This window comes from Budorcas taxicolor, chromosome 10, assembly GCF_023091745.1.
Source record: "Budorcas taxicolor isolate Tak-1 chromosome 10, Takin1.1, whole genome shotgun sequence".
Taxonomy (NCBI): domain Eukaryota; kingdom Metazoa; phylum Chordata; class Mammalia; order Artiodactyla; family Bovidae; genus Budorcas; species Budorcas taxicolor.
In genome coordinates, this window is record NC_068919.1 from 69,932,980 (window position 1) to 69,945,028 (window position 12,049).

General features: G+C 40.8%; 1 protein-coding gene across 1 annotated transcript; it reads right to left on the reverse strand.

Annotated features, from left to right (window-relative positions):
• Nucleotides 1–982: 982 nt before the first annotated feature.
• Nucleotides 983–11,832, reverse strand: L3HYPDH (trans-L-3-hydroxyproline dehydratase). The gene is made up of 5 exons (XM_052646286.1): nucleotides 11,310–11,832; nucleotides 7,447–7,616; nucleotides 4,874–4,996; nucleotides 4,650–4,787; nucleotides 983–1,120 (listed from the first exon to the last, which is right to left on the reverse strand). The coding sequence occupies exons 1-5, from the start codon at nucleotides 11,815–11,817 to the stop codon at nucleotides 995–997; spliced, it is 1,065 nt and encodes a 354-aa protein (XP_052502246.1). The 5' UTR covers nucleotides 11,818–11,832; the 3' UTR covers nucleotides 983–994.
• Between the last annotated feature and the right edge of the window lie 217 nt (nucleotides 11,833–12,049).

Here is a 12,049-nt window from a genome sequence, read left to right on the forward strand (position 1 = left end):
TTTCATGCACTGGAGAAGGAAATGGCAACCCACTCCAGTGTTCTTGCCTGGAGAATCCCAGGGACGTGGGAGCCTGTTGGGCTGCCGTCTATGGGGTCGCACAGAGTCGGACATGACTGAAGTGACTTAGCAGCAGCAGCATGTAGTTGGTAGAGTATGAGATTTGCCCCACTATAGAGATTCACTGATTGACTCTGACTGTATACCTATACTTAAATAATGCAATAAACAACCCTTTTATAAAAGCCTTAATGATATATCAGAAGCCTAATTCTTGGTCTTCTCTCAAGTTCATGGGGATAGGAGCTGGTCTTTGCAGCTTAGAGGACATCCCAGCAGCAGCTACAACAACTTCCACCCAAAGAAGCTGACCACGCCCCTCCTTCCCAGTTTATGACTGCTAAGTGTTGAGGACTTTATAATAATATATCTCCCTTACATCGTGCTTAGAGAGAGGGCAGGTACTGTGTGCTCAGTCATGTCTGACTCTTTGCAACCCCATAGTCTAAAGCCCACCAGGTCTCCCTGTCCATGGAATTTTCCAGGCAAGCATACTGGAGTGGATTGCCATTTCCTTCTCCAGAGAGAGGGCATGATTGTACTCAAAAACTGGAAGACTAAAATAATAAACTTGTAAGACCCATTGTTGTGAGGGCTACAATTCAAGCTTAGAGCATTTAAAACAAAATATCACAGTGACTACCACAGAGTAATAAGAACTAAGTAAGTAAGAAGAACTAAGGTTTTAATTTTACCTGATGTGTTAATAATTAGAAAAGTATTCTTCATTTTGGATACTTTATATTCTGTAAGTGATAGTTATACCAATATACATGTACAAACTGAGGAATAATGACTTTATATTTAGCCACAGTATTTTAGAATCTCAGTTGGTTTACATGTACAGTGTGGATATAGTTTTCCACATAATTCAGAGAAAAATAACTAATGATAACAATTTCTAGGAAAAGAAAGCCCTTGCAAGCCATAGAAGTTATTTGAGAAGAAATCCATCCCTCAGTGGGTCATCATCTTCTACTATAAAACTTGCGGTACCTGTGTAATGTGCTTGTCCGGATACTTCCACTATGACAGCTTTAAAATCACCACATTTTGCTTCCTGAAAAAAGATGATGAAAGGAGAGTATCAAGGTATTGCCAGCATAGTTTACCTAGCCTAAAAGTTGTATTCTCAAATTTTATCATTTTAAAGAAAATCCCAGAGTTAAGTGGGCCTCCCCAGTGGCTCAGCGGTAAAGAAACCACCTGGGGTACAGGAGACACAGGAGACGTGGGTTCGATCCCCGGGTCAGGAAGACCCCCTGTAGGAGGGCATGGCAACCCACTCCAGTATTCTCACCTGGAGCATCCCATGAACAGAGGAGCCTGGTGGGCTATAGTTCATAGGGTCGAAAAGAGTTGGACGCAACTGAGTACAGCGATCATATAGGCAACTGGGAGGCTTTTAAGGTAAGTGACTGTATTCATGTTTTTAGATTAAGTTTAGCTGTAAAGTGGGGAACTAATTGGGGAAAAGAGAGACTAGAAACCCAGCAACCTGTTAAGAGGCAACTTTAATTCATCAATTAAATCTAGAGACAGGAGGACAGTTTTTAGTGAGAATGCAGAACAAAATATAGAGATACTTTGGAGGCAGAACTGATAGACCTGGGGGCTGATGTACACAGGTGGTGAGAATAGAGATGAGTTAAATATGACCACAGTGTCTAGCCTGGAAGTGCAGCTACACCACCAAGATGGGGAATGAGATAGGAAAGAACATATTTAGGAAGGAAGAACTTTTTAATGAGTTGAGGTATCTCTGAGACAATCATCTTGAAATAAGTTTAGTGGACAGTGTTAGACTCGGGAGGGAGGCACAGATAAGCATGGTAGGAATGAAAATCTGGGTGGTTGAGAATAGAGTTCATTCTCACATGGGTGAAACTGCCCATCTGCATCAAATGTTTTGCCTAAGAGCAAGAAAATAGGGTGTTTACCAGTACAGGGTCTGCTCAGAGAGACCCATCTTCATAGCCTGGCTCTGCTGTCTGTTTGACCTCTGCAAAGTATCTAAACTCTAAACTTTCACTGGATTCTTGTGAGAATTACATGAGATGGTATATCTGAAGTGCTGAGCTTAGAAATTAACACGTAGTGAAGCACCCAATAAATGTTGACAATTACAATTTTATCTAAAATCTCACACTTGAAGACAATGTATTTCAAACTTCTGCATATAACATGGTATTCCATTAAGATTACTGTATTGTGTAGAAATCCCTAACTTGAAAAAAATTCAGTATTCAGAAAAACAAAACTTAAAAACCGCTATATTAGATTTTAAATCTTTATTAGGATAAATTATTTGCTATATTAAAGGACTCTTTGTGAGTATATTAATTTACCAGATGCAATTTAATCATACTATAGTAGATTTCACTTACAACTATGAGTAAATTCATTAATTAGCTCTGCTAGCACATTTAAAATTTGATTACATTATATTAATAAGGGGTACCCAGGTGGCACTAGTGGTAAAAACTTGGTTGCCAAAGCAGGAGACTTAAGAGACCTGGGTTGGATCCCTGGGTTGGGAAGATCGCCTGAAGAAGGAAATGGCAACCCACTCCAGTATTCTTGCCTGGAGAATCCTATGGACAGAGGACTCTGGTGGGCTAAAGTCCATGGGGTCTCAAAGGGTTGGACATGACTTAAGATACTTAGCACTATGTTAATAAGAACTCTACTTTCCACAACTTTTCAGCACTTTCACATCTTACTATATAAAATGGAATATTCCTATAGAATAAAAACAAAGTCGTGTCTGACTCTTTGTGACCCCGTGGACTGTAGCCCACCAGGCTCCTCTGCCATGGGACTCTCCAGGCAAGAGTACTAGAGGGGGTTGCCATTTCCTTCTCCAGGGGATCTCCCCGACACAGGGATCCAACCCAGGTCTCCTGCATTGCAGGCAGATGCTTTAACCTTTGAGCCACCAGGGAAGTTAAACCTAGTTTAATGGTTCTCAAACATTTTGGTCTTAGGATCCCTTTATACCCTAAGATTTGAGGACATCACCAGCCATTACCTTAATACAAAAGCAGACAAAGACACTAAAAAAGTAGAAAATTTGGGTCAGTATCTTTGATGAATATAGTGGCCAAAAACCTCAACAAACCAATCCAACAATACAAAAAAAAAAAAAAAAAAGATCATATACCATGATAATGCTGGATTTATACCAGGGTCACAAGGATGGTTCAACATACACAAATCAATCAATGTGATACACTACATTAACAAAAGGAAAGACAAAAACCACATAATCATCTCAATAGATGCAGAAAAAGCATCTCAGAATATTAAACATCCATTCATAATTAAAAATGTTCATCAAAGTGGGTATAGTGAGAACATATCAGCATAACAAGGACCATTTATGACAAACCTGCAGCCAATATAATACTCAATGGTGAAAAGCTGAAAGCCTTCCCGGTAAATTCAGAAACAAGACAAGGTTGCCCATTTATGCTACTTCTGTTTAGCCTAGTATCAGAAATCCTAGCCATAGCAATCAGATATGAAAAAATATATATCCAAATTGGGAAGGAAGAGGTAAGCTGTCACTATTTGCAGATGACATGATACTCTATTTAGAGAACCCTAAAGTCTCCACTCTAAAACTATTGGCACTAATAAAGTTCTAAGTTGCAAGATATAAGATTAATATACAGAAATCTGTCACATTTCTATACACTAATAATGAAATATCAGAAAAAGTAAAAAAAAAAAAAAAATCTCATTTAAAACTGGGTCAAAAAATACCTAGGAATAAACTTAACCAAGGAGGTGAAAGACCTATATACTGAAAACTATAACACACGGATTAAAGAAACTGAAGATGATGTAAAGAAACAAACAGATATTCCATGCTCTTGGACTGGAAAACATAATATTATTAAAACGGCCATACTACCCAAAGCAATGTACAGACTTAATGCAATCTCTATCAAAATACTAGGCCATTTTTTACAGAACCAGAACAAACAATGCTAAAATGAATATGGACCTCAAAGAGTTTTTTAGGTTATATCAATTAATATTTTCTATATTGGAAATTAAACATATTTGTTCATTAATTCATTTATAAATAATAAATCTGTTGCATGTTGTAATAAACAAATTTTTGTGAAAATAGCTACCTCTTCCAACAAAAAAACATGTAATGAGAAACAGCATTTTTTACATTTTAACAAACCTCTTTAATGTCTGGCTTAACTAAAGGCAGCTAGATTCTCATTGTTGCTTCTGCATTCAATCAGTTAAGATACCACATACCATGTAGCTCCTGGAAAATTCCACTGTACGTTTGTGAAATGATGAAAGTGAAGAGCAAGCAGCATCTCAGTATTATTATGAATATAGCTTTGACCTTGTGGACCCATGGATAGGACCCCAAGGTCCTTTCCATACTTTGAAAACCAATATCCTAGTTGAACAGAAGTTTTTTCAGTCTTGTGTCCTTTGTCAGTCCTTTTTCAGTCCTCTTCTAAGAGCTTAATGAAGAAACTTATCTAACATCCAACTCAGGGCTCCAGAATCAAAAGTAAGATATTTACAGACAAGAAGCTACAGAGACCACTCACCCTCACAGCCTTCCCTGTGAATACTGAGCCAGTTGCACTGCTTTTAAAGGCTCTGGTCTGGTTCAGTTCTAGAAGCCCTTTGTGATACTGAAGGGCAATTCGGGCTGTCACTCCTGAGCCGGTCGGACTTCTGTCAACCTGTTTCAGAATAAATGAAGATAGTGTTCACAGTGTTCTAGTTCCATGTTACCTGGCTGTGTGCCTAAAAATCCCAGCTTTAATACCTGTTCATCTGCAAACACACAGATATTGGTGGTTGGTTCCTCATTGTAAGTGTCTTTTCCATCTGTTAATATAGTTCCATATAGAAAAGCAAGGTCTTCGCTGTCAGGATGATTAATTTTAAACTGTAAATAAAATAATTAACAACCACATGTAAAACAAATACTTTCATTCAAATTTTTCTTTTAAATAACAGATATGGGGTACTCTTAGATATAATTTTTCCATCTTTATCATTTTAAAAAATATTTTTTGGGTCACAACACTAAATATTGATTTTAGAAATTACACATTTTTCTAGATGAATAAAGATACTTTTGTTGGAAGTTATGATTCTTACACTTTGAGCCCTTTCTAAGGGAGTCATCCTGCACATATCCTCTACTAAAGGAATAGCCGTATTTTATACACTTAACCCCCAAACATATGCACTCTTTGAAGCACTGACCTCAGGATTGACCCCAGGACAGTCAATTCACAGGCCAGCCATGGCTGATCAAACAGGAAGAGAAAGGCAATCCTTATCTCACCCTAAGGAACTTGAAGAGAATAATGCAGAAAAGTCAAGCAATGAGTATCTAGAGCTGAAATTAATAACACAGATAAACACAAGAACTGTAAGAGGCCATGAGCAAGCAAAAAGTATAAGGTTGCAGAAGCTATTAGGTTAAGAGAAGCAATTGGATGGGGGCAAAAAAGGTTTATTATAAAGGACTGAAGTCAGTATCATTAAAAAAACAGCAGGTACACACAGAAGCAGGCAATGGCAGGGAAGCTAAGTCACATGAGCAGTAAAGCTTGGTCAGGCTCAAATGTGCAATGCTTCCTATTCTTCTTGGGAGGTCTGGTGGTTTAACTTCTGGATTTCTGTAACGTCTGTTAGCCTGGCCAAAATGACTATAATCTTACTTCTATTGTATCCCGATGGTTAGTACATTCCCCTACCACTTACCTATCATTTAAAGCAGTTGAAGAGATATGGAGTCTTAAAATCCAAGGAGTCCATCTATAACCCAGTTAAAGAAGCCTGCATATTGGACCTTTGTTCTCCATCCCCTTAAAGCCCCCATGCCCGGCTCCAGTACATCACACGGCACACAGGGATGCTGCCCCCACTAGACTGAGCTCCTTGAAGGTGCTGGGGTTTGTTCTTCCTCTGGTCTCCAGCATCTAACATAGTATCTGACATACAATAAGTCCTTGGTAGACGTTTGTTAAAAGGATAGGGACAAATTTATATTACATCTACTTTAGCCCCCTTCCCTCCCAAACGGCCTTTGCCTACATCCGCATAAGCAGCATGAGTGGTCAGCAATTCACAAAGTAGAACTACTGGCTGCTTCATCACTGACAGAGCCTCTCATATTTTCCTCAGAACCCTTCCTCCCTCAAAGTCCACCCCTCACCACCTTAGTGAGACGTTCCAGCTTTCATGAGAAGTTCAAACTTCCTCCTTCTATTAAGAAAACAATGCCTTTTCCTCTTGATTTATTAAAAAATAAGGTCAAATTACTTTGCGTCAAATTGTTAACTCAAACTATCAGCTGCCTTCTAACTGGAACAGAAAACAGATGTTAAGTCCAGAGTTTTAGAAGTTTTTATGATAATTCTACATATTTGTATTGGAAGTCCTGGAAAAATGATAATTTAGAACAGGGTTATAGTATATATTTTCATTTTGCTATTTAGGTTATAAAGTGATAGGTTATTATGTTAAATTAAAGCCTCAGATATGTTAAATAGGCCTTAAATAATTATTAGTAGAAGTATTCTAGACTCTGTCTTTCCTAAGTTATTTTTTACTTAGAATGACAATTAAATTTTCATATGCTAAAACATTCAAGTATGTATATGAGTTTTATATATTGGACCCAATTAGGTAAAATGTCAGACTTGTGCTAGAAGTGAAAGAATATTCTAGAATTTCTTATTATCTAAACTGATTTTATAACAACAGTTTTCCCAAGTCAAACTGGAGTTACTTGAGTTATTACTTCTCAGCAATATAGAAAAAAATTCACTAACTAGGAATTAATATTCTCTGTGAAATAAGAGAAATTCTGATCAGATTTAATGAAATCTATTTTGTAAGCTATATTTGACATTCATTATTTTCAAGTTTTGCAGAATGACCACGCATATCAAAAGCATTTCAAAGTGTAATATTATCTATTTTCTATTTGTTTAAATAACCACAAATTACATTATTACTTATTTTTAAAGTTAACAGTTGTCATTTGTTGAACATTTACTATGGCGAAGGCACTATTCTAAGTCCTTTACACATACTGACTTACTCTTACAACTCCCTATGAAGCACCAATTTCATAATTTCCATTTACAGACAGGAAAACTGAGGCACATGGAGGCAATGTAACTGGTTCAAGGTTACAAATGGCAAATCTACAACACCCAGGTAGTCTTGCTCTAGAGTGTAAGATTACAACCAGCACCCTATTCTTAGTACGACTAGTAATCTAAATGTAGAGATGTTTAACTTCTGTAGACATGTCATTTATATTCCCTTCATGTCACAAAGGAGGCTCTCAGCTATGACAGCAGCATCGGTACTGACCTGAGCCTTCACTGCTTCTGTCACTGCACTTGCTGCAGCCACGAGGTCCCTTGTCTTTGCAGAACAAACATCGAGTCCTAACTTTTCAGCACTAACAAATGCATAAAATGCACCACCATATGCGACGTCCACCACCACCTTTCCATGACCAGCAACATCCACCAGGAAATCTAAAAGAGATGTGTTTGAAAATAAGTTTGTTTTTAGTATTTCAGCAATAAAATTCACATCATTTTAAATTCATGTGTATTTTTGGGGGGTGGGGGAGGCGAAGAGTACTTTTTCCTGTCTTAGGAATGCAGCAAAAATCAATTTTGAAAATGAATGTGCATCAAGTAAATAATAACAGACCTTTAGGTAAGTACATCTACTTTTAACTTCAATGAGGTTCACGTAAGTTTTAGAACATCTAAATGTTCTAAATGTTTTTCCTAAATCATAGTTACATATTTTGTTAACTATTCTGAAGATCTTTTCTAGAAAACATCATTGAAGCAGAGAGAGAGAGGAAACTCTGGGCTATAAATGTGTGAAAACTATGAAGAAAAATGTAGGTCCCTCTCATACTATTGGGAATGGTTTAAAACAGTGAGGATTTTGAATCCTATTCACAAACTGGTTTTCTTCAGCTATAACGTCAAAACAAAATGAAAAAAAAAAGTTTCAGATACTTATTTATCTAGAAATTTTCATCTCAAGGAAGTATCCTACAGGCAATATCCAGAATAAAGCCATTATAGAATCACTGGCCTTTACAGTATCATTTTGCATCAGGGTTTTTATTTGGGTATTTTAAGTCCCTGACATACCCCAAATTTCACCTGAACTGCAGTTGTTTGAAATCATGAATTTGTATTTCCAAAGGAATGGGGCTGGTGATATTTGGGGACATTAAAACTGTTGACCTTTCTTTGCATTTTCTTCTCTTTCTCCTCCCTAGGTCAAATAGGCTTAATGATCACTGCCTCTAGGGGAGGCATACAGCAGAACAGAAAGCAGGTCTTTCTGTGTTTGGTTCATAGAGACCTAAGTTATCAGGGGAAGATTTGTTGGCAAAGGAGTGTCCCAAAGGAAGAATAGTCCTCCTGGTCAGTAGAGAAATTTCCTCTAGGCCAAGAAAAGAGATTGAAGGTTCTGACTGCAGACCTGTGTGGTCTTTCCCACAGCACAGTGAGGAGGCTAAGGGATGTGGCAGAGATAGCAACAGGAAGAGGGAGGAGGAGACAGGGGCAGGGGCCACTGGATGGGGTAGATGATGTTTCCCTGGTTAACTATGCAAGTGGTTAAGGCCCTTGTCTCCAAGATGGAACTTTTAAGAAACCTTTGCTCAAACATATATCAGAAAAGGGCCCATGGAAGGATGAGGCAAAGTCAACCAACAGGGTAAAGGGGTCTCAATTTAGAAATTAAGTTGTGTAAAGTAAAATAGGTCTTATACTCCTTGGTTTGCACAGTGAGTCATAGAAAGACATCAGGGAGCTATCAGTTTCAGAGAAGAATCGCAGAATCCTTTTAATACATAATGTGTCAGAGCAAATTTATAATGAAGAGTAAAATATGCCAGTGGAACTTAACAGCAAAAGAGAAAAATGTTTTATCTTGATGTTGATGCAACATGCAAAGCAGGTTTAATGAGAGGAGACTGAGGAAATAGATGGAGATGAGGGACTGCCAGAATGGAGAAAGCTAAGTGTGGCCTTGGAGTCCTCATGTGAAAAATGGAATTGTTTCCTTCCGAAGAGGATTATTTAGAGAATTTCATGTGATAATGTGTGGGGAATGCTTGGCAGATTAGGAATGTAATAAATATCGATATGAAAGCCCAGAGTTTAACTTCCAGCAGGAATAGGGCTCTTACAAGGACCAATGAACATATTCTGCTCTGAGTTTCATTTATTTACTCAAAAACATTCACTGACTGCATACTGTTCTAGTACTTAAATATAGTGATGACAATTAGTTTTCACTTTAGCTGGGTGGCATAGCAATGAACTCAGCAACTCTGAGGTGGGGACTATTGTTATCTTCTCTTTATAGATGACACTGAGGCTTGGAATCCCTTCCACAAGGTTACAGAGATGGGAAGGGGCAAAGCAATGGTCTTGAACACTATCAGTCTGCCTTTTAAGCAACTTTCAAAGTAGAGAATTTAAGGATTTCATTTTCTTAATGACTCAAAGTGACCATAAATGCCCACTGATTATTTTATGGTCACACGAGGATGCTTTCAGGAACTACTGTGCTTGTCGTATTGGCTGCTCCAAACTATAATGTACACAGCTGGTGATCCTGCTGCCAGCTGTCATTTTCCACAAAATCTAGAGTGCTTCTAATCTGCTGCTGGGGTGGCCTGGCGGTTGGTGGGAGGCGGAGGAGTCAGGTAACCAAGCCAGTTAACAGTTGAGGTTTTTTAAGATGCAATCCTAACATAAATTCTCATCTCCCTTATGTGCCCTCCCAATTCGATGTGACACCATTTCTTCTGGGCAAATGGTATCAGTTTTTACTAACTTGTGTGTTTCAGCTGTCTGAGGCTGTTCTAAGACTCTCAAACACCTGGGCTATTACTGCATCGTTCATAACATTCATAAACAGGTTAATTGGGAACCCCAATCCATCCGGAGGCTCAAGATTAAATTAACAGAATGATTTGCATGGCCTGAAGTCTTTGAAGAAAAGGAGTGATAACCCTATACCTGTACTGACTAAATTAGCACCCAGCTCAGTTCTAGTCAGACTACTAAAGCCTCCTCTGATAGAATTCAGCCTTCACTGATAGGATTTTTAAGGATCTCCCTCTTTGTAAGGATTATAATTACATTGTTTAGCATCACATACAGGCTCTGTACTGGAGAACCCACCAAAACCTTTTCAAGGCTATGCATTCCTAGAGAACTACCAACCTGATATATTCCGCAGTCTTTCTATTTCTGCTGCTGCTGCCGCTAAGTCATTTTTTAAACTTCTAGGTACCTTGCATTCGCGTATACAAAATCCTCAAAAAAACTCAATTGAGATAAAAATGAAGACTCAGTAGGAATGGAAAGCGAATGAGGCTGCATAGCTTTAAAGAGGAGTCAGGATTTGGACCCAGACACTTTTTTCTATTATTAAAAAGTAAGAGCAGCAACAGCTGTATATTCTTGAAAAGATTTAATTCTTCCTCCAAGAAGTGGGAAAGACACTTTTTATAGACGAGCTCCAGCAACCTGTGTTTACTAACTTGTCAGGGGTCGATAACGTGCTCAGCAAGCATATTCTGAGCCACCCTGGAGCCCAGTACGTGGTTGCTCTTTGCACTTTCCTTGACCCTAGTGGACCCTGGTTTATCCAACTGCAAAATCTTCTGGAATGCCTGAGAGAGGGGAACGAAGCGTTGAGTAAGGGAAACACGTAATTCTGTACTCCTCGAGGCTCTCCCTTAATCACAGATGGACACGTCTGCGAGATAATCAATATGAGTATTGTTGTTGAATGGCTAAGTCGTGCCCCACTCTTTGCGACTCCATGGACTGCAGCCTGCCAGGCTTCTCTGTCCATGGGGTTTCCCAGACAGAATACCGGCGTGAGCTGCCGTTACCTTCTCCAGGGGATCTTCCCAACCTAGCTTCCTGTCTTCCGCACTGGCAGGTGGATTCTCTGCTGCTGAGCCACTAGAGAAGCCCCAATCAAATAGCATGCATCACACAAATTCACAAGGCTAAGATGCTGACATACACTTGCAGGCATTTACAATTACCTTCTGTTTGATTGTAAAAGCTTGTGGGGTGGGTTAGTTGCGCTCGTGGGCTCCAAGCCACAGAGACAGTTAGTGTAATTAGTTGGATCCCCGGCTGCAGGGCCGGAAGGGTCCTGCAGGTTACCTGTGGCCAGCACGAAGGCCGGGACACTGTGGAAGCGCACCGGGCCACGACTGCGGCCGCCCTCGCACTCCACGAAGGCGGCCACCAGCCCGCACGGGCAATGGATGTTGACCAGTGCCTCTTGGGCGTCGGACGGAGGCGCCGGCACCAGCCCGAAGTCGAGCGCAAAGCGGCCCAGCGCCAGCACAGCGTGGCCGCACATAGAACTGTAGCCCTCGTTGTTCAGGAACAGGACGCCCAGGTGCGCGTCGGGCAGCTCGCTCTGCACCAGCACAGCTCCGTACATGTCCCGGTGCCCCCGGGGTTCGAACATGAGCCGTCGCCGCACATGGTCAAGGTGCTGGCGCATGTAGCGCCGCTTGGCCAGCAGCGTGGGGCCGACCACCTCCGGACACCCCGCCAGCACAATGCGCAGGGGCTCGCCGCCTGTGTGCATGTCCACCACCGACAGCGCCGGCGTCCCCGGGTCATGTGGAGGCATCCAGGGCACAGTCAGCGGGCCCGCCATAGTCGGCCTCCGGGAGAGAACTCCACCGCCACGCAGACACGCGCTTCACGCTGCGAACCCACCCGCTCTCTCCGCGCTGGAGAGGCAGGCCGTGTCGCCGGCTCAGGGGGCGGGGCCTCCGAGCCGAGACCCGGAAGCGAGGGGAGGGGCGGGGCTTCGGAGCGGTCGCCCGGGTTACCAGGAGGCGGAGCCGTCGAGGGCACTTTGGCCCGGATGTCCGGGCGAGGTGGCT

What these genes read in the sequence shown, in the direction of transcription:
- L3HYPDH (XM_052646286.1), bottom strand. Translation starts at nt 11,817, where the DNA reads ATGGCGGGCCCGCTGACTGTGCCCTGGATGCCTCCACATGACCCGGGG. An exon ending in GGCCTTCGTGCTGGCCACAG is followed by an intron (nt 7,617 to 11,309) that starts GTAACCTGCAGG and finishes CATCTCTTTTAG; the next exon opens with ATTTCCTGGTGGATGTTGCT. An exon ending in CAGAAGCAGTGAAGGCTCAG is followed by an intron (nt 4,997 to 7,446) that starts GTCAGTACCGAT and finishes TTTTATTTACAG; the next exon opens with TTTAAAATTAATCATCCTGA.